This window comes from Triticum aestivum, chromosome 2B (genome assembly GCF_018294505.1).
Source record: "Triticum aestivum cultivar Chinese Spring chromosome 2B, IWGSC CS RefSeq v2.1, whole genome shotgun sequence".
NCBI classification, from domain to species: Eukaryota; Viridiplantae; Streptophyta; class Magnoliopsida; order Poales; family Poaceae; genus Triticum; species Triticum aestivum.
In genome coordinates, this window is record NC_057798.1 from 30,278,228 (window position 1) to 30,299,092 (window position 20,865).

Sequence of the window (20,865 nt, forward strand, 5' to 3'; positions counted from 1 at the left end):
AGGCATGCCCTAAAGTGCATGTCCGGACTGCGAAAAAAGCAGAAAGCATCTAGGGGCAGATGAATAAACGAGTAAGAAATCATCTTTTAGTTCACCGACCAAATATTCCCTTAAGAACGCTAGCTCTCGGCTTCACCCAGTCTGAGGTACACATCCGGCTGACCCGGCAGTAACAATCGCAGAGGTGCTCCCTTTACCACCTAGCCGAACAATCGGGGACGTAGGGGTAAGCACAGGAGCTAGGCAACCCAGCTTGTCCAAAACTTAAGTCATATTGATGCATATAGTGGTGAATGAAAGGTACATGCGGAAGTGTGACACATGTGTTGGGCACGAGGCCCGTATAAACAAGCTTCTGTTAAAGGAGCCCCCAGGTATAATGAGCGCGAATAGCGCGTCAATTGTGTGCGAACGAGGCGCAAACGAGCCCTTAAAAGGCTGTAAGAGAAAAGGAGGGAGGAAGAGAGAAATAAAAGACAGCTAATGTGTAAAAAATGGATAGAGGAAGGAGACGAACACAGAGTCCGGCGCTAGGCATAGAATCTTCGTAGACGGGCTGCGTTCCATGGGTTCGACTCGAGTCGGTTATCCGATGCATTTCGCAGACGGTACGCTCCACCAGTCAGGACTTGGTCGATTATAAAGGGACCTTCCCATTTGGGCTTGAGTTTGTCCTTTTCTTGTCCGGCAGGCATAGAACTAATTCGCCAACATTGTAGGTTTTGGCCCATACTTCTCTGCTTTGATATCTTTGAGCCTATTGTTGATAGAATGCGGAACGGGCTTTTGCCACATCGCGCTCCTCCTCCAAGGCGTCTAAACTCTCCTGCCGATCGAGTTTGGCTTCTCTGTCTTCGTACATGCGCACGCGAGGTGAGTCATGAATTATATCACAGGGCAGAACTGCCTTTGCGCCGTATACCATAAAAAATGGTGTGAATCCAGTAGTGCGATTCGGCGTGGTTCGCAGCCCCCAGAGTACGGAGTCGAGCTCCTCTACCCAGTGCGTGTTAGATTCCTTGAGGGACCGCACTATTCTGGGTTTGATGCTTCTCATGATAATACCATTTGCCCGCTCGACTTGACCGTTAGTTTGTGGGTGATAGACTGAAGCGTAGTCGAGTTTGATGTCCATGTTTTTGCACTAGAGTTTTACCTCGTCGGCCGTAAAGTTTGTGCCGTTATCAGTGATGATGCTGTGGGGGACGCCATAACGGTGTACGACCCCTGATATGAAGTCTATCACGGGTCCGGATTCGGCCTTCTTAACAGGCTTGGCCTCTATCCATTTGGTGAATTTATCAACCATGACCAATAAGTATTTTTGCTTGTGGGTTCCCCCTTTAAGGGCCAGGTGATGGGTATAGTTTGGAGGGCAGTTGGTGGTATATGGCTTTGGTTAGCGAATAATTGGCAACCGACGCATCGTTGGACTAAGTCCTGACCATCTGCCCGGGCCGTCGGCCAATAAAATCCAGTACGGAAGGCTTGCTTACAAGGGCCTGGGCTGCGGCGTGGTGCCCGCCGAGTCCGGCATGAATTTCAGCCAGAAGGTTCCGCCCTTCCTCTTCGAAGATACACCTTTGAAGGACTCCGGTGGTGCTTTTCTTATAAAGCTCACCTTCATGGACTTTGTAGGCTTTAGATCGCCGCACTATGCAGCGTGCCTCATTTTGGTCCTTGGGGAATTCCTTCCTAGTTAGGTAGGCTAAGAATGGTTCTGTCCACGGGGCAATGACTGCCATTATTACGTGGGCTGAGGATGTTACTTCATTGGCAGAGGCTCCCCTTGTGTCAGAATGTTCGGCGTCAGGTGGTGCGGCTGAGTCCGGGTTGTTATTTCCGAACTCCCCTTCCCATTGTATGGAAGGCTTGAATAGCCTCTCCAAGAAGATGTTGGGAGGGATTGCATCGCGCTTTGCGCCGATGCATGCCAAGACGTCTGCTGCCTGATTGTTTTCCCGGGCTATATGGTGAAATTCGAGCCCCTCGAACCGAGCTGACATTTTTAGGACGGCATTGCGATAAGCTGCCATTTTTGGATTCTTGGCATCAAAATCTCCATTTATTTGGGATATCGCGAGGTTCGAATCCCCACGCACCTCTAGGCGTTGAATGCCCATGGAGGCTGCCATCCGGAGACCATGTAGAAGGGCCTCGTATTCGGCTGCATTGTTAGAGTCTGTATACATTATCTGGAGTACATATTGAACTGTATCTCCTGTTGGGGACGTCAGAAGGACGCCAGCCCCCAGACCCACTAGAATTTTGGAGCCGTCGAAGTGCATGATCCAGTTGGAATATGTGTCGTACTCTTTAGGGAGTTCGGCTTCAGTCCATTCGGCGACAAAGTCGGCCAAAACTTGCGACTTGATAGCTCGTCGTTGCTTATAGGTTATGTCGAACGGGAGGAGCTCAATGGCCCATTTGGCAATCCGGCCTGTCGCGTCGCGATTGTTTATAATATCATTAAGAGGTACTTCGGAGGCTACTGTTATTGAACACTCTTGAAAGTAGTGTCATAGCTTCCGGGATGCCATGAACACTGCGTACGCTATCTTTTGGTAATGTGGGTACCGTGACTTGTATGGAGCGAGGACAGTGGGCACGTAGTAAACTGGTTTTTGAAGGGGAAATTTGTGTTCGTCTGTTTCTCGTTCGACGACGAGCACTGCGCTTACCACTTGATGAGTTGCCGCAATGTATAATAGCAGTGGTTCGCCGATGTTAGGCACGGCCAGGACCGGGTTTGTTGCCAATATGGCTTTTATTTCTTCGAGTCCGGCCGTTGCAGCATCCTTCCACTCGAAGTGTTCGGTGCGCCGGAGGAGGCGATAAAGGTGTAATGCCTTTTCTCCCAAGCGGGAGATGAAGCGGCTTAGAGCCGCCACGCATCTAGTCAATTTTTGTGTTTGCTTGAGGTCCTTTGGAATATCCAATTGTGACAGAGCTCGGATCTTGGCTGGGTTTGCTTCAATTCCTCTACCGGATACAATGAAGCCCAAGAGCTTTCCAGCTGGTACGCCAAAAACGCATTTTTTCGGGTTAAGCTTGATGTCATATGTTCGGAGGTTATCGAACGTGAGCCTCAATTCGTCTACTAGAGTTTCGACATGCTTGGTTTTGACGACCACGTCATCCACGGATGCTTCAACTATTTTGCCGATCTGGTTGGCCAGACATGTCTGAATCATGTGCTGATATGTTGCACCGGTGTTTTTGAGCCCGAAGGGCATTGTGTTGAAGCAGAATGGGCCGTATGGGGCGATAAATGCCGTTGCGGCTTGGTCTGGCTCTACCATCTTAATTTGATGGTAGCCAGAGTATGCGTCGAGGAAACACAATGAATCGTGTCCCGCGGTAGCATCGATGATTTGATCGATGCGGGGGAGGGGGAAGGGATCCTTTGGGCAAGCCTTGTTGAGGTCCTTGAAATCGACGCATAGGCTCCAGGATTTGTCCTTATTTGGTACCATCACCAGGTTTGCTAGCCAGTCCGGATATTTTATATCTCTAATGAATCCGTCTTCCAGTAGTTTGGCTAGCTCCTCTCCCATGGCTTGTCTCTTAGGTTCGGAGAAACGCCGAAGAGCCTTCTTAACAGTCTTGAATCCTTTTAGGATGTTAAGGTTGTGCTCGGCCAGCCTGCGTGGGATTCCTGGCATGTCTGAAGGCTGCCAGGCAAAGATGTCCCAATTTTTGCGTAGGAATTCTCGTAGTGCGGTGTCTACATCAGGGTCTAATTGTGCCCCGATGGAGGCCGTTTTTGTAGGGTCCATTGGATAGACCTGGAATTTGACTATCTCGTCTGCCGGTTTAAAGGAGGTGGACTTGGATCTTTTGTCGAGTATCATGTCGTCCCTGTTCACCGTGGAGCGCAGCGCAGTTAGTTCCTCGGCCGCTAGGGCTTCGGATAATGCCTCAAGGGCCAATGTGGCTGTCTTGTTTTCGGCGCGGAGTGCTACATCCGGGTCACTAGCAAGAGTGATGATTCCGTTGGGTCCGGGCATTTTGAGCTTCATGTACCCGTAATGGGGTATAGCTTGAAAAATTGTGAATGCCTCTCGCCCTAACAGAGCGTGGTATCCGCTGCTGAATGGGGCCACTTGAAATGTGACCTCCTCGAATATGTAATTATCCGGCGTGCCGAACACCACATCCAGTGTGATTTTTCCTGTACAACACGCTTCTCGACTTGGGATTATTGTTCTAAAGGTTGTGTTGCTTCACTAAATGTGGCTCCAGTCTATTTCCATTTTTCGAAGGGTTTCCTCATAAATGAGGTTCAATCCGCTGCCACCATCCATGAGTACCTTGGTAAGTCGAAAGCCATCCACTATCGGACTGAGGACCAATGCGGGTGGTGCTCGAGCTGTTCGGAATTTAGGTTCGTCACTGGCATTAAAAGTAATAGCCGTGTTACTCAATGGGTTTATTGTTGCTACCTGGTAGACTTCGGTAAGGCTACGGAGTGTTCGTTTCCGAACATTGTTTGATGCGAAAGTCTCGAAGACTGTTGATACCGTACTGGTATTCCTGGGGTGGTGCTCTATGGATTCTCGAGTTAGAAGCTCCTCGCCACTTCTGGCCACCTGCCGGAGTATCCAACATGCTCTAAGGCTATGAGTTGGTGTGACGCCCTCTGTACTATGAATTTTACAGGGTCCATTGAGCCATCCCTCCAGTACGGTTCCATACCCTATAGAGGGTTTTTGTTTTTTGGTCATTAACCCGTGTGCATGGCGATAATGAGCCATTTTATTTCGGACTGAGGTTGTATTCAGGGACGGATCGTCCCAGAGTTTTGTTTCGGTTTTATGGACGCTTTCCATCGCACAGTATTTTCGTACCATGGATGCCAAGTCAGTGAAGCGTGTAATATCACGGCGACTTATGGCGTTGAGGATTCTGATGTCCGTGCAATTGTTGCAGAAGGATGAAATTGCATCCTCCTCGCGGCAGTCCTCTATCCTGTTCATAACCAAGAGGAATCTGGCCCAGTAATGATGTACTATTTCCATGGGCTCTTGCAGAACTTGGGATAGATCCCTTATGTTAGGGTGGCGGGTGGAGTTAAGTCCGGAACCTCGCCCGATCTAAGGCTCAGGGGCCAAGGGGTTTCCGAGTTCGGAAGCTTTGGGTTCTTGGATGCTGTCCAATGAATCTGGCATGCTGCCTGACTTTAGGTTCAGGGCTTGAGTGACGACCTCCCCTCCGTGGGTATCCGGCTTGGGGGGATCGGGAATCCGGACATATTTGGTCCTTAAGATGGGTATAGATTCGCCGCATTATTCTTCCACCACTTCAACGTGGTGGGTGACCTGGGGAGAGTCAATTTCTCTTGGATCGGGTTTAAGCCCAATCTGATCATAGTCTGTAGCGACTCCCAAGGCGGCGATGCGATCCAAGAGCTTGTTTAAGGAAGAGAACTCCATCGGATCTAACTGCTTGGCGAGTTCCGAGTCGACGTGGAGATTGCTTTTGATGACCCGAGAAGTCACAGTCGGCGCGGCGGCCGAACAGGCGGTCATAAGAAAACCGCCTAGCCGGAGAGTTTGGCCGATAGCCAAAGCTCCTTTGGCAAGAGTGCCATCTTTAAAGACGGGACGTGGCATCCTTCCTGATAGAGACGGCGCAGCGGAACTCTCAATGAAAGCACCAATGTCGGTGTCAAAACCGGCGGATCTCGGGTAGGGGGTCCCGAACTGTGCGTCTAGGTGGATGGTAACAGGAGACAAGGGACACGATGTTTTTACCCAGGTTCGGGCCCTCTCGATGGAGGTAAAACCCTACTCATGCTTGATTAATATTGATGATATGGGTAGTACAAGAGTAGATCTACCACGAGATCCGAGAGGCTAAACCCTAGAAGCTAGCCTATGGTATGATTGTTGTTCGTCCTACGGACTAAAACCCTCCGGTTTATATAGACACCGGAGAGGGCTAAGGTTATACAGAGTCGGTTACAATGGGAGGAGATCTACATATCGTATCACCAAGCTTGCCTTCCACGCCAAGGAAAGTCCTACCCGGACACGGGACGAAGTCTTCAATCATGTATCTTCATAGTCCGGGAGTCCGGCCAAAGGTCATAGTCCGGCCATCCAGACACCCCCTAATCCAGGACTCCCTCAGCGACAATGGCAGTGCAGAATCTCGTTGACGCCGGCGGAGACCAGCGTCTAGAGGTCGCTGGGGACGAGGAGGACGATCCGGAGGCCCAAGGAGGCAGAGCAGGCAGTGCGCGGGCGAAGAGGTTCGGAAAAGTTTCTAAATTTTTGCCCAGGGGAATATATAGCCTGACCCTTTCGGTGTGACCGAGTTGAACAACTTGGTGGCGCCGAGATGCATAACTGCAAGCAGTTACTGCAACTCGGTGTGACCGAAAAGTTCAAATCGGTTGCACCGAGATTGAAAACCTAGATCAACTTAGTGATCTTGGTATGACTGAAATGGATGAATCGGTCAGACCGAAACGCACAAAGAGGTTTTGGAACTTTAAGTCTATGACGAATCGGGGACTTTGAGTGCTCCTCACACAGAGTGGTTAGAATCTAAGTTGATCAAACTTTGTGATGTAGCATGAATAGAGTTCGAGACAAGAAGAGCATAGATAGCTAGAGAAGGTTCTTAGGCATTCTTGTCCATCCACTTGGCAAAAAGAAAAGAAGCCAAACAATCAAAGCTACAAGTGGATGTCCTCGAATGAGTAAAATATGCAACCAACATGCTCACACAATAAAATGACAAATGAAATATGTGATAAAGCATGCACACACAATTCTAGCATCTATCAAGCAATTGGCGATGACTAGGTCATCTATATATGAGTATATTGACTTAGGAGTCAAATGAGAACATTTGATCATAGGTCATACTCATCGTTTAAGCACAAGTGGGGTTACCACTTTTACATAAAGCATTGTTGTGTTCACACCATAAGAGTTGCTTTGACTCAATTCTTATAGTAAATCTCCCCCTAGATGTGAGATCCCCCCTAAGAGGGATGAACTAACCTTGGGTTTTGTCGATGATGACTTCATGTAGGTGCTAAAGATGTGGATGCTCAATGTTGATGTATATCATTTGGAGCAATCCATTGGAGTGAGTTGCACTTTCAATACCTACACGGGTTAGTCCCACAAAGAACAAACAAGGATATCCATAGACATAGAGTGATGCACACACAAGATGGTGTCCATGAAAGCATTAGGTTACCTTGTCCCTTGTCTTACCAACAAGAGGGTTTGTGACTCCTTGAACTAGTGCAAGATGTGGAAGTTGATTGCACTTTTCCTTACCAAAATGATAAAAGTGAAATATGTTGGCGGAGTCACCCTCAAGAACTCTCTAGTTCTTCTTCTTCAGGATCCACATCATCTTGATGGGAATCCTTGGAGTTGTAGTTGTACTCGATGAAGTAGAACTTGATGTAGTCTTGGGAACCCAATTGACCAAGGCCTTAGGAGCTTCTTCAAATGCATCAATCTCCTCTTGAAGCTTGTCCTTGCCTTTTTGCTTGTGGTCTTGTGGTGGAAGATCATCTTGAGCTTGTGTCCCCTTGAAAGAAGTAGGATCATACTTCTCTTGTAGAGGAACAACCTTCGTCTTGGGGTATTGATCTTCTTCCCACCCAACTCCATTGGCATTGAACTTTCGTTCCAAACCAATACCTTGGTTCTTCTGGTGCCTTCCTTGCTTGCGTACAATTTCCTCGAATTGCTTACTCCCGGCAAGGCTCTTGTAAACACCTTTCTCAATAATTCCCTTCAACAAACTATTTTCTTGCTCAAGTGTAACTTGGCTAAGAGAATCATTAGTGGAATCAAGAGAACTACTAGAAGCAACAACATTAGATTTAGCATGATTATTGTTACTACTAGAGGAAGAATCCTTCTTGTTCTTGTTAGTAGACTTGACTTGAGGCATGTAAGTAGATAAGAGTAAATTGTTGGCAATGTAAGAAGAACTTTTCTTGTGAAGATCATCATTGATTGCTTTTAAGAACTCATGCTCTTGCTCAAGATTGAGCTTTTCAAAGCGCAACTTCTTATGAGTCCTTAAAAGTTCTCGATGATCTCCTAACATAGTTTCATGAGCTAACTTAAGAGTGTTTAGTTCTTTAGTTAGGAGCTCAATCTTATCCTTATCATTGTCATTCGTTTTATCTTGATTAGCATGATTAATTGACGTTTCATCATAGTATTCATCACTAGAGTTGTCAACATGTAAATCATCATCACCTAACAAGTCATCTTCATCACTATTGAAATCAACATACTCGGGGTGTGATACCTTTGGGCCTTTAGCCATGAAGCATCTTCCAAGTCCTTCACTTGTTGAATCAAATATGTCGTAGGAATTGGTTGACACAAGTGCTAGACCGGCAAAACCTTCATCTTGAGTATATTCAGAGTCGGAGTGATAGCTTCTCTCGGAGTGATTGTCGGAGTCGGAGCCGGATACCCATTCACCAACATGAGCTTGATGTCTTCGTTTTGTGTAGCTCCTTGATGACTTGTCCTTCCTTTATGAATCCTTTCTTCTCCGGGATGTTCTTCATTCATAACAATCATCTCTACTTCTTCTCTCTCTTGATCATGATTCTTCTCTTCTACTTCTCTCTTTTGGAGAATCTTCTCTTATTTTTTAGGGTATCGTACACTCATTGGAATAGTGTCCGGGTCTTCCACAATTGTAGCAATTACGCTCACGACTAGAAGATCTTTTGTCATTGTAGGAACTTGACTTGGAACTTCTTTCCTTGCTTCTACTCTTGTAGAACATGTTGAAGTTCTTCACCATTACGCTCAATTCTTGATTGAAGGTTTGTTTCTCACTTGATGATGTGGGAGCTTCACATGAGGCTTTGTAAGCACCACTTGACTTGTTGTGGAGCTCCTCCTTATCCTTGAGTGACATCTCATGAGAAACAATTCTTCCAATGACTTCCGTTGGCTTGAGACCTTTGTAATTGGGCATCATTTGGATCAATGTGCACACGATATCATATTTTCCATCCAAAACTCTTAGGATCTTCTTAATGATGAATTTGTCAGTCATCTCTTCACTTCCTAAGCCGGCAATCTCATTTGTGATAAGAGCAAGCCTAGAGTACATTTCAGCGACACCTTCACCATCCTTCATTTTGAACTTGTCAAGCTGACTTTGAAGCACATCCAACTTGGATTCCTTGACAGAGTCGGTACCTTCGTGCATATCAATCAAAGTATCCCAAAATTCCTTTGCATTCTCTAGACGGCTGATTTTGTTGAATTCTTTGGGGCACAATCCGTTAAAGAGGATATCACAATCTTGAGCGTTGTATTGCAACATCTTCAACTCTTCCGCGGTAGCTTCACGGTTCGGTTCTCTCCCATCAAAGAATTCACCTTGCAAGCCAATACACATAATAGCCCAAACGGCAGGGTTATGTCCAAGAATATGCATTTGCATCTTATGCTTCCAACTAGCAAAATTAGTACCATCAAAGTAAGGACCTTACGGTGGTAATTTCCCTCGCTAGACGCCATACTCTCCTAGGTTGTGAAACCAAGGATATGACTACCAAAAGCTATGGCAATCAAAGCAAATGGAGACCAAAGCTCTGATACCACTTGTAGGATCGAAAGTATGTCTAGAGGGGGGGGGTTATTAGACTACTTGACCAAATAAAAACCTAGCCTTTTCCCAATTTTAGTTCTTAGCAGATTTTAGCAACTTAGGACGATTCAAGCAATCTTATCACAATTCAAGCAAGCATGCAAAGAGTATATGAGCAGCGGAAAGTAAAGCATGCAACTTGCAAGAATGTAAAGGGAGGGGTTTGGAGAGTGCAAACGCAATAGGAGACACGGATGTTTTTGTCGTGGTTCCGATAGGTGCTGCTATCGTGCATGCACGTTGATGGAGACTTCAACCCACAAAGGATAACGGCTGCGCGAGTCCATGGAGGGCTCCACCCATGAAGGGTCCATGAAGAAGCAACCTTGTCTATCCCACCGTGGCCATCGCCCACGAGGGACTTGCCTCACTAGGGTAGATCTTCATGAAGTAGGCGATCTCCTTGCCCTTACAAACTCCTTCAACTCCACAATCTTGTCGAAGGCTCCCAAGTGACACCTAGCCAATCTAGGAGACACCACTCTCCAAGAAGTAAAAAATGGTGTGTTGATGATGAACTCCTTGCTCTGGTGCTTCAAATGATAGTCTCCCCGACACTCAACTCTCTCTCACAAGATTTGGATTTGGTGGAAAGAGGATTTGAGTGGAAAGCAACTTGGGGAAGGCTAGAGATCAATATTCATATGGTAGGAATGGAATATCTTGGCCTCAACAAAAGTGTAGGTGGTTCTCTCTCAGAAAATGTATGTTGGAAGTGTAGGCATGTTCTGATGGCTCTCTCCATGAATGAAGAGTGGGTGGAGGGGTATATATAGCCTCCACACAAAATCTAACCGTTACACACAACTTACCAATCTCGGTGGGACCGAATCGTTAAACTCGGTCGGACCGATTTAGCAAATCATGTGACCGTTAGGATTTTCGATGGGACCGACATGCAACTCGGTAGGACCGATATGATTAGGGTTAGGGCATAACATAATCTCGGTGAGACCGATTACACAAACTCGGTGAGACCGACTTTGGTAATGGACACACAGAGGGTTGGTCAGGCAAACTCGGTGGGACCGATTCGCTCATCTTGGTAAGACTGAAACGTTACGAAAGGGAAATAGAGAGGTTGCATTGTAATCTTGGTGGGACTGATCGCTCATCTCGGTTTGACCGAAACGTTACGAAGGGAAACAGATAGATTACAACCCCATATCGGTGAGACCGAGATCCCTATACGTGAGACTGAGTTGCCTAGGGTTTGTGGCAGTGGCTATGACATCTGAACTCGGTGGCGCCGGATAGGAAGAATCGGTGGGGCTTAGTTTGACTTTTGGTTTAGGTCATATGTGGATATGAGAAAGTAGTTGAGGGCTTTGGAGCATATCACTAAGCATTTTGAGCAAGAAAGCCATTAAGCAACACCTCATCGCTCGTTGATAGTATTGGCTTTTCCTATAGACTCAATGTGATATTGGATCACTAAAATAGAAAATGTAGAGTCTTGTGCTTTGAGCTTGAGCCAATGCTTTTGTCATTAGCATTTTGATGGATCCACTTTTCTCATCCATGCCATGCCAATCATTGAGCTTCCCTGAAATATTTATCTTGAAGTAGCATTAGCTCATTGAGATATATGTTGTTAGGAACTACCAAAACCACCCAGGGACAGTTGCACTTTCAGCGGGGTTGGGATGAGGGAAGGGAGAAAGATGTGGGGAGAGAGGGGCAGGGCTGGGCGTTCTGTTAGATAGGGCACGACTCTTTGCTGTCCTCTAACAGAGGACAAAGAGCCTAACTAACGGACCTTAGTTTTCCCACTTTCTTTGCCGTCTGCTAGCGGAGGCAAAGATTCTTTGCCATCAGCTAGCGGACGGCAAAGAAACTGGACGTTAGGTGGCTATCGCTAGTGGTCCATCCAACCTCTTTGCCCTTTGCTAGCGGACGGCAAAGGTTCTATGCCATAAGCTAGATGACGACAAAGATATTGCACACGGTAAACAATTTCTTTGCCGCCAGCTGCTTCTTTGTCATCCATTTCCCTCCAGCTAATGGCAAAGACCGACTTTGGCCTCAGTTAGCTGACGGCAAAGAACCGACAAACGACAAAGTTCCTGATTCCAGTAGTGAAAGACACGGTTTTTAATGAATAAAGGATTAATGCCATCTGTGCTTAGACCAAACCATATGTTCCTTGCGTCATCTGCAAAGTCCCGCCACTTTCTCTCAGTTTTTCTCCAATGCAACCTGTCAGCGGGTACTCTCAAATTCCCGTCTTTCTTACGGTCTTCTCTGTGCCATCGCATCAACTCGGCATGCTCTTTGTTTTGGAACAAACGTTTCAACCGTAGTATTATAGGAGCATACCACATCACCTTGGCAGGAATCTTCTTCCTAGGGCGCTCGCCCTCAACATCACCAGGGTCATCGCGGCTGATCTTATAGCACATTGCCATTCATGCATTTAAATCCTTGTACTCACCGCGGTAGAGGATGCAGTCATTAGGGCATGCATGTATCTTCTGCACCTCTAAACCTAGAGGGCAGACAACCTTCTTTGCTTCGTACATACTGTCGGGCAATTCCTTGTCCTTTGGAAGCATCTTCTTTAACATTATCAACAACTTTTCAAATCCCTTGTCAGATACACCATTCTCTGCCTTCCACTGCAGCAATTCCAGTGCGGTGCCCAGCATTTTCTTGTCAGCTTCGCAATTTGGGTACAACAATTGCTTGTGATCCTCTAACATGCACTGCAACTTCAGCCTTTCCTTTTCATTTGCGCAGTTTCTCTTTGCATCGGCAATGGCCCAAGCAAGATCATCAATGGGCTCATCTGATAACTCTTCTTCAGCTTCTTCCCGCATTGCCGGCTCAGCTTCTTCCCCCATTGTTGTACCATTGTATTCAGGAAACCCATGGCCAGGATAGTTGTCCTCATCCTATTCTTCTTCATTCTCTTTTATTAGGACCCCTCTTTCTCCGTACTTGGTACAATAGTTAAAGCTGGACATTCAGACTCAAACAGGTGGATGTGAATGGTTCTTGAGAGCATTGGTTATCGTGCATCCATTGTCGGCTCATCTTCATTACAGAACACCGAAAAGACCAAACTAATGCAAGTTCATACACACTTATTCTCATAAAACAACATACAAACTCTCTAGCTAAAGCATTTAAATGCAACAACAAATGCGATTAAGGTCACAACTAAGGTAACAATTGATCCAACAACATAATGATATCAAGCCTCACTATCAATGGCATATTTTCTAATCTTCAAGCGCATTGCATCCATCTTGATCTTGTGATCATCGACGACATTGGCAACATGCAACTGCAATTCCATCTTTTTCTCCTCAATTCTTTTCATTTTTTTCTTCAAATACTTGTTTTCTTGTTCAAGTAAATTTAACCTCTCGACAAGAGGGTCGGTTGGAATTTCCGGTTCACATACCTCCTAGATAAAAAACATCTGTCATGTTGGTCGGCATAATTGTCGCAAACATGAGATGCAACAAATAGTTATAAAAGAGAATATATATACCACATCTGATATCAAAATCATGCCACTATGTATAACAAACAACGTACGGGTAAGAAAATTATACAAGTAACTATCTAAATCACACAAACATGATTTTTTTATAAAAAGGATAAGAACAAGAGGCTCACCTAGGTGGTGCCCGTGATGGGATGGTGCGGGCGATCGACGCTGGTTAGGACGGGGACAGGAAGGCACTAAGTAAACCACACCTACACATGCAAACAAAGAAGTTAATTTGAGCTCAAATTGCATATAAATCAAATAAACAACCAGATATAAATACTCCCAAACTAAACCCCATAAATCACTATACTTATAGAGCATTGCAAGAGCTAATATAGCAATGAGGGATGGAAGGACGAAGTTTCTAACCTTTGTGAACACTTGGATGGATGGGGTGCCTTCAAACCTTGACGAAGTTTTGTAAAAATGGAGGATGAGCTTGAGCAAGAGGGGAAGAACAGAGAGGAGAGGAAAGGGGAAAGAGCTGGGGATGGACGAAGGGTTTATATAGGACTATTGTTAGTCCCGGTTCGTGACACAAATCGGTTCGCGACACGAACGGGGACTAAAGGTGCTAGTGGGGCCCTAGCCTGCCACTAGCCTGCCACCACCCATTTAGTCCCGGTTCGTGTCACGAACCGGTACTCGAGGTTCAACACGAACCGGGACTAATGATGCCCGCCCCCTAGCCGTTGGAACCGGCACTAATGGTCACATTAGTACCGAGCCAAATCCAATCCGGGACTAATGATCCAAACATAAAGTCTGTTTTCTACTAGTGGTAGCACTAGGCCACACATGTCGTAGTTGTTGAAATCAGGAGACCTTGGTGACGACGAGCCTACGGTGGATCACTAGCCGGTGTAGCCACTGCCGTAGTTGGAGTAGAGGCACGCCAGGATCGATGTGGCGGCGGGTGACATAAACCGACCTATGGATCAGAAGTCCAAAAAGAAAGACCGGTCAATCAATCGGCAAGAGAGAAAAATAATCCAACAACAGATAAGGGAAAATACTCTCTAGTGCAACCGATCAACATGACCGGCAGACGAACCCTTGGTACGAGTTGTGCGGCCCCAGGTGGAGACCATGGATATGGACCTCCCCGGGGGCAGCGCGGTGCGAACATGGTGGCGGCTAGGGTTTAGGATCGAGAAAAGGCCAATACCATGTAGAAGAATAGAGAAGTGATTGCAGGAATTGATATTGTATTCAAAGTTTTAAATAGCGCGCTAAGCATCTTAGCGCCTGACCTCTTTCAAATGCTATAGCGTGCTATAGCGGAGCTATAGCGTGCTATTTAAAATGTTTGTTCATTTGTTTGGACCAAAGTCTCTTAGCGCAAGAACTTTTGTAAACGCTATAGCGTGCTATAGCGGAGCTATAGCGGGCTATTTGAAACAGTGATTGTATTGCTTGAGCCTCGTAGGCATATAGATATAGTATATAGGAGTTACAAGACCCTCTTGCAGTACAAAACAAGATAGAATAAATTCTACGCTATCCTATGCTTTCTAAATAATCACGATACTCAATATCAGTAGTGTTGATTGGGTTAGGAAGATGGAGGAAGAGGTCTGCTAGAGGTGGAGAACCTTTGAGAAAAGGGGAAAGGAAAATCGGTAGACATCACATCATATAGCGGGAAGCCAATGACTTCAATACATCAATATTCATAGTAGAACCTTTGAGTTATTTGGGACAGATCGGAAAAGCTATTTGATAAACCTTTACGACCTTGGTGGAAGAATTTGTTAGAATTTGCTCGTTGGTACAACAAAAAACTCATGGCCGCATTATGTCCATCCCCTACAACCGCACTACGATGCAGCGCCCGTCGCGGCGCATCAGGCTCGCCGCGTTGCAGCAGGCCCTTGGAGAAGGCCACCGACTGCAGGCAAAACCATTCCCGTGCCTCCAGGCCACCTCCTGCTGCTGTCGTAGCACTTGTCTTCTCTCTGCAAGCTCCTTGGGGGAGCGGACGGTTATGTAGGAGAAAGTCATGGGGGCTGTTGCAATGGTGTAGAATGCTCACTGGTTATAGGCGGACGAGGCATTGGGAGGCACAACCCTAGAGGAGAGAGGACTTGATGGAGCGATTTATTTCTAGGTAGTACAAAAGGCGGTTAAAAACCCGAGAACAAGAATTGGGTTTTTTAGGATAAAAATCTTTGAGACAGGGACGTTAGGGCGTTTGATCGATGGGGGGGTGAGGCAGCCAAACGAAACAAAACGATCTACGTACTCCACGTTAATAGTAGAAAGATAATTGTGTTTTACTCCCTCCGTCCCATAGTGTCAAAAAGATTTTTATATTATGGGATCGAGGGAGTAGAGCACCAACAGCACACCTCAAGGCGGTCTTTTTGAAGATCGATTTCCATAAGGCGTATGATACTGTTAGTTGGTCCTTCCTTCGGGAAGTGTTACTCCGGAAGGGCTTCGACGACCACTGGATCACCAGAGTGATGCAGATGGTCTCCTGGGGTCGAACGACTGTTAAAATTAACAGCGAGATCAGCCCTTTCTTTCCCACCTTATGTGGGGTTAGACAAGGCGACCCCTTCTCCCCGTTCATGTTCAACATGGTCGTCGACGCCCTTGCCGCCATCCTGGATAAGGCGAAGGCGGCTGGCCATATCCGCGGGATCACCCCCCATCTCGCCGGTGGGTCCGAGATTTCCCTCCTCCAGTATGCAGACGACACCATCATCATGGTGGAAGGCTCTGAGGTGGACATCTCCAACCTCAAGTTCCTTCTCCTATGCTTCCAACAAATGTCTGGCCTAAAGATTAATTTCGACAAGAGTGATGTTATGGTGTTGGGCTACCCGCCCGAGGAATGCATCGCCATTGCCAACCGGCTTAACTTTCGCCTGGGCTCCTTCCCCACGACCTACTTGGGGACGCCCATTAGTGACTCCCGGCTCACCGTCGCGGACTTGCGCCCGGCCGTGGCCAAGCTCCAAACGTGCATTGAACCTTGGCAGGGGAGATGACTATCTAAGGCGGCCGAGACTATTCTCATCAACTTTTCCCTCTCCAGCCTCCTCTTGTTTCTTATGAGCTTCTACAGCCTCCACGAGACTCTGCACAAGGAGATTGCCAAAGTCCAGTCTCGCTTCTACTGGGCTGGTGAGCATGACAAGCAGAAGTATCATATGGTCAGTTGGCCGAACATTTGCAAGCCCACAGAGCAGGGCGGCCCGGGCATTATGTGTTCTAAGTAGATGAACATCGCTCTTCTCTCCCGTTGGCTGTGGCGCATCTCGCAAGGCATGGGCGGTCTTTGGCTCGACATCATCCGGAACAAATATCTGCGCGGACAGCCCCTCTCCTTCTGCCAGCGAACTGGCGGCTCCCAGTTCTGGCAGTCGGTCGTTCAGCTCCTCCCGTTTCTCCGCATCGGGACTTCCATCTCGGTTGGCTCCGGAGCGGCGACTTTGTTCTGGTTTGATCGTTGGGCTGGTGACACCCCCTTCGCGGCGTGCTTTCCCGGCCTTTTCTCCATCGCCGTTGACCCTGTGATCTCTGTCGAGAGGGCCCTTATTGACTTAGGGCGTCTCGCCTTCCGCGGGCCTTTTGGTCCTCCGGAATCTGCTGCTTGGCACGAGCTGCTGGATTGCGTCGCCCTGCATGGGCCTAGGGTGGACGGTGGGCCCGACCAGGTGCGTTGGCGCCTGGAGCCCACCAGAATGTTCTCCACCAAGTCCCTCTACCAGGCCATCGCCCCCTCCTCCGCCCCCCTCGCCCTCTCGATAGTGTGGACCATTCGCCTACCTCTGAAAATCCGGATCTTCATGTGGCAATGGATTCGCGGTCGGGTTCCGTCCGGGGTTGAGGTCCGCAAACGAAATGGCCCGGGCTCGGGCATTTGTCCCCTCTGCGGTGTCCCCGAAGACTCGAATCACATCTTCTTCTCCTGCGTATCCGCTCTGTTCATTTGGAGCTGCTTTCGGGAAGTGGTTGGTGGCGATTGGTGCCACAACAACTTCCGCGACTTATTTGCCGAGCTCCAGAACTCCCCCGTGTCGTCTCGCCACATTAGGTGGCTTGAGATTGGGGTCCTCGCCTAGACCCTCTTGACGGTCCGCAATAAGCTTGTGATCCCGCGCACCCCTCTTCGACGAGCTACTGACGCACTCTTCAAATTCTCTGGTTTCTTGCAGCTTTGGCGGCCGCTTAGCCGCCCCCTGGACCGCGACGCCATCTCCGCCTTCATCACCGACCTCCGATCGATGGCCGTCCGCCTGTCGCCGCCGCCACCGCCGCCTCAGCCAGAGCCCGATTAGGCTCCTCCCTCGCCCCTAGCGGCTGCCTTCGTTTTTTGTGGGCTTGTTGAGCTGTGCCCTCAGCAGAACCTTTGTACTTGCTTGTGAGACTTGGGTGTGTGCGTGTGAACTAGTCCATGTATGTGCGCTCTCTGACGGTTTGCTTTATTTATAAAGCAGGGCGAAAGCCTTTTTCGGTAACAGCACTTCACGGCCTGCGGTAACACGCGTGTTGGGCTTCGGGAGTCGTTGGGCCGACTGGGTCGGTCTTGGTCCGTGACAGTTTGGCGATCAGGGTTGTCCTTGTTTGTTTGCGTACGACTGTATGGGGGTTTGGAGTATTGTTACGTGGGAGAGGAGCTAGCTCCTAGCTGCGTGATCCTTTTTCGTCTGCAGAGCACGGCCGAAGAGGGAGTTCGATAAGGACTGCACCCAAATCAAACCGTTTAACCTACCCTTATAACCATATCCACATCAGATATAACTTGGGTAAGGCGAAGGCTAACCCCCTATTATATAAGTTGGGCCACCCACGCCCCAAACAAATCAGAACCAACCTTCCTGAAGTCGTTTGTTCCCCCGAGCAATCGAGTTGTGTTCCGGGCGGTCGATCTAGCTGAGCATCATGGTTTCCGCCGACGTGGCCCGGAACATCGTCGGCATCATTGGCAATGTCATCTCCTTCGGCCTCTTCCTCTCCCCTGTGTAAGCCCTCTCCCCCGCTTCTGTAGTAGTTCTTCGTTCTTGCCTAATGTGTATACATCCATGGAACGTGGTTGTGGCTTGTGGATTGTCTCGTCTCCCTCTTGTCTAATCTGTATACATCGAAGGTGGTTGTGGCAGCTAGCTAGGGCATGAATCTGATACTTGTTTTCTGCTTGTACGTACGCAGGCCAACGTTCTGGCGAATCTACAAGGCCAAGGACGTGGAGGAGTTCAAGCCGGACCCCTACCTGGCGACGCTCATGAACTGCCTGCTCTGGTTCTTTTACGGGCTCCCCATCGTCCACCCCAACAGCACCCTCGTCCTCACCATCAACGGCATCGGCCTTGTTATCGAGGGCGCCTACATCATCATCTTCATCATCTACGCGGCCAAGAACACAAGGGTACATACGTGCAACCCTCCTAATGCCCCCTCATCCGGCCTACTGTATCTTTTCGGCGTTAGTTTCTGTACAAAAGATCCTTTTGCATGCCCTAACCCATGCCATGTGCCTGTGCTGTGCGTGCAGTGGAAGATGCTCGGCGTGCTCGCCATCGAGGCGGCGTTCATGGCTGCCGTGGTGGCCGGTGTGCTCGTCGGCGCCCACACCCATGAGAAGCGCTCCATGATCGTAGGCATCCTCTGTGTCATCTTCGGCTCCATCATGTACGCCTCCCCGCTCACCATCATGGTACGTACACCACCCTAACTTATGGATCATCGACCCGCGATCTTTGATAACCGCTTTAACTTGTTAGTTCAGGTGGCTAATTAATCTGCGTTGTGCACGTATGGTGTGATAATGATGCGTTGTCTAGAAAAATACTTGCCTATAATTTATTTTTAAAGTTCTAGTGGATGCTTTTGACAGACCTTAATTTGTTAAGTAGTACACCTTGTTTGTTGTTGATTCTGCTTGAAAATCTATGTCAATCCAAAAGATTCACCCACCTTTCATGTTTTAACGTTTATGCCAAATCCCTGTTCAAAGAAAACGTCCAAATTGAGTTGTTCACCTCTCATACACACCCAAGTTCTTGTACAAGATGCTACATCATATATGTTTAATCACAAAAGCCTACGGTTTATTTCTACCTCAAAGGTAAACTTCCTTTACAGGGTGAATTACTAGCTCAGGGTGCTTGTTAATTACGGACGCTTTAACCAACTTACGAGCGTACTAAATACTCATATAACTCAAAAATTTAAGAGAAAAGTAGTAATATTGTATTGCTTATTTGTAGGGTAAAGTGATCAGGACCAAGAGTGTGGAGTACATGCCGTTCTTCCTGTCGCTGGTGAACTTCCTCAATGGCCTCTGCTGGACGGGCTATGCACTCATTAAGTTTGACATCTACATCACGGTATGTACATACACATACACATTGGAAATAAGAAGTCTCAAACCCAGCCAGACATACAATCAAGAACTCCTCAGAGCGGATTGATCTAACTGTTATGTCCTCTTTAAATTCTGTGCAGATCCCCAATGCCCTCGGTACAATCTTCGGCCTCATCCAGCTGATACTGTACTTTTACTACTACAGATCGACCCCCAGGAAGGGCAAGAATGTTGAACTGCCCACTGTCCTCACCAAAAACGCCGTTACCAGCGGCAACGTCTCGGTCACCGTCGAGAAATAAACTTGGCTTCGTTTTTAGCCCTGAAGATTTTGAGTAGTTAATACCGGATGATACTTCAACAAGTTGATGTTAATTAGTACTACTTTTTGTTAGCTAGTAGAGTCTGAGATCGCCTTTAATTTTGTTTAACCATTGTCGTCTGTCCGAGACTACTAGTGCAAATTACAAGTGTATATAAATACCAATGCAGCTGAGTTATCCCAGATATATATTATGACACCATGTATGCTTGCCTGTTTTCAATATGCTCTTACATGATGGCTTTGTTAAATTACATTATTGAAAATCCATTATGTGTTTGTATTAAGTTTTGGGCAAGGTCATCTTTTGTTTTCTGCACAAAAACACCCAAAGGGCATCTTATTGGTGATGCAACTTGAACCTGGTGTGAGCGAAAAGGAGACACAGACTTAACCTAGTTAGTGGTTTGATATGGCTTTTGAGTCCCGCTAAACATACTTTCTGAACCTTTTAACATGTTAATTGTTTTCTATATGTATATCTCAAAATAGTGTGTTCAAATTAGGTGCTGGTGAGGTTCAAACTGGAGCTGCTTAGCCCACCAACTTGTGGTGCTAACTAGTAAGAATCCAGTCCTACCTCACACATTTCCATTAAGGGAAATAAAAAGACCCTTTGCAACAACAAGACCGTCCAACTTGAAGGAACATCGAAACAAGCAGCACAAGCTAGCTAAACAGCCGCAGAACCCAGCCAAGACCGACAACAAACGAAAATATGCTAGCACCCCTGCCACTTGCAAAAGCACCTCACAACTGGTCCACTGCAACGTACCGACGACCGATGCAACATACCGACGACTGAGGCAAACAACCAACACTCTACATCCAGGCTATACAAAAGCAGAAACTAGCTACTGTAACACAGCTTATCAACACCAGACAACTACTCAGAGATCAACCATCAAGCATTAGTTAAGTTAGTCTCTAGCCCCGCATAACCCCAAACACTTCATTTGTCGGGTGTTCATACAGTCTTACTCCCAACTGCATCAGATTTCTTTTACCTCCTTTGTGGCAAAAGCGACCAATAGTGAACCCAATATCAAATCAAATTAG

The 20,865-nt window shown here is 47.3% G+C and overlaps 1 protein-coding gene across 2 annotated transcripts; it reads left to right on the plus strand.

The window, feature by feature from the left end:
* The first annotated feature begins 17,950 nt into the window (after positions 1-17,950).
* On the plus strand, positions 17,951-20,008 carry LOC123040150 (bidirectional sugar transporter SWEET6b-like). Of its 2 annotated transcripts, XM_044463080.1 has the most exons (5): positions 17,957-18,141; positions 18,329-18,545; positions 18,672-18,833; positions 19,387-19,506; positions 19,625-20,008. In XM_044463080.1, exons 1-5 carry the CDS (start codon positions 18,062-18,064, stop codon positions 19,784-19,786), a joined length of 741 nt encoding a protein of 246 aa, XP_044319015.1. In that variant the 5' UTR covers positions 17,957-18,061; the 3' UTR covers positions 19,787-20,008. The 2 variants fall into 2 exon arrangements, with proteins under 2 accessions (XP_044319014.1, XP_044319015.1); XM_044463079.1 differs by having other exon boundaries at positions 17,951-18,141; positions 18,329-18,833.
* Positions 20,009-20,865: the final 857 nt, after the last annotated feature.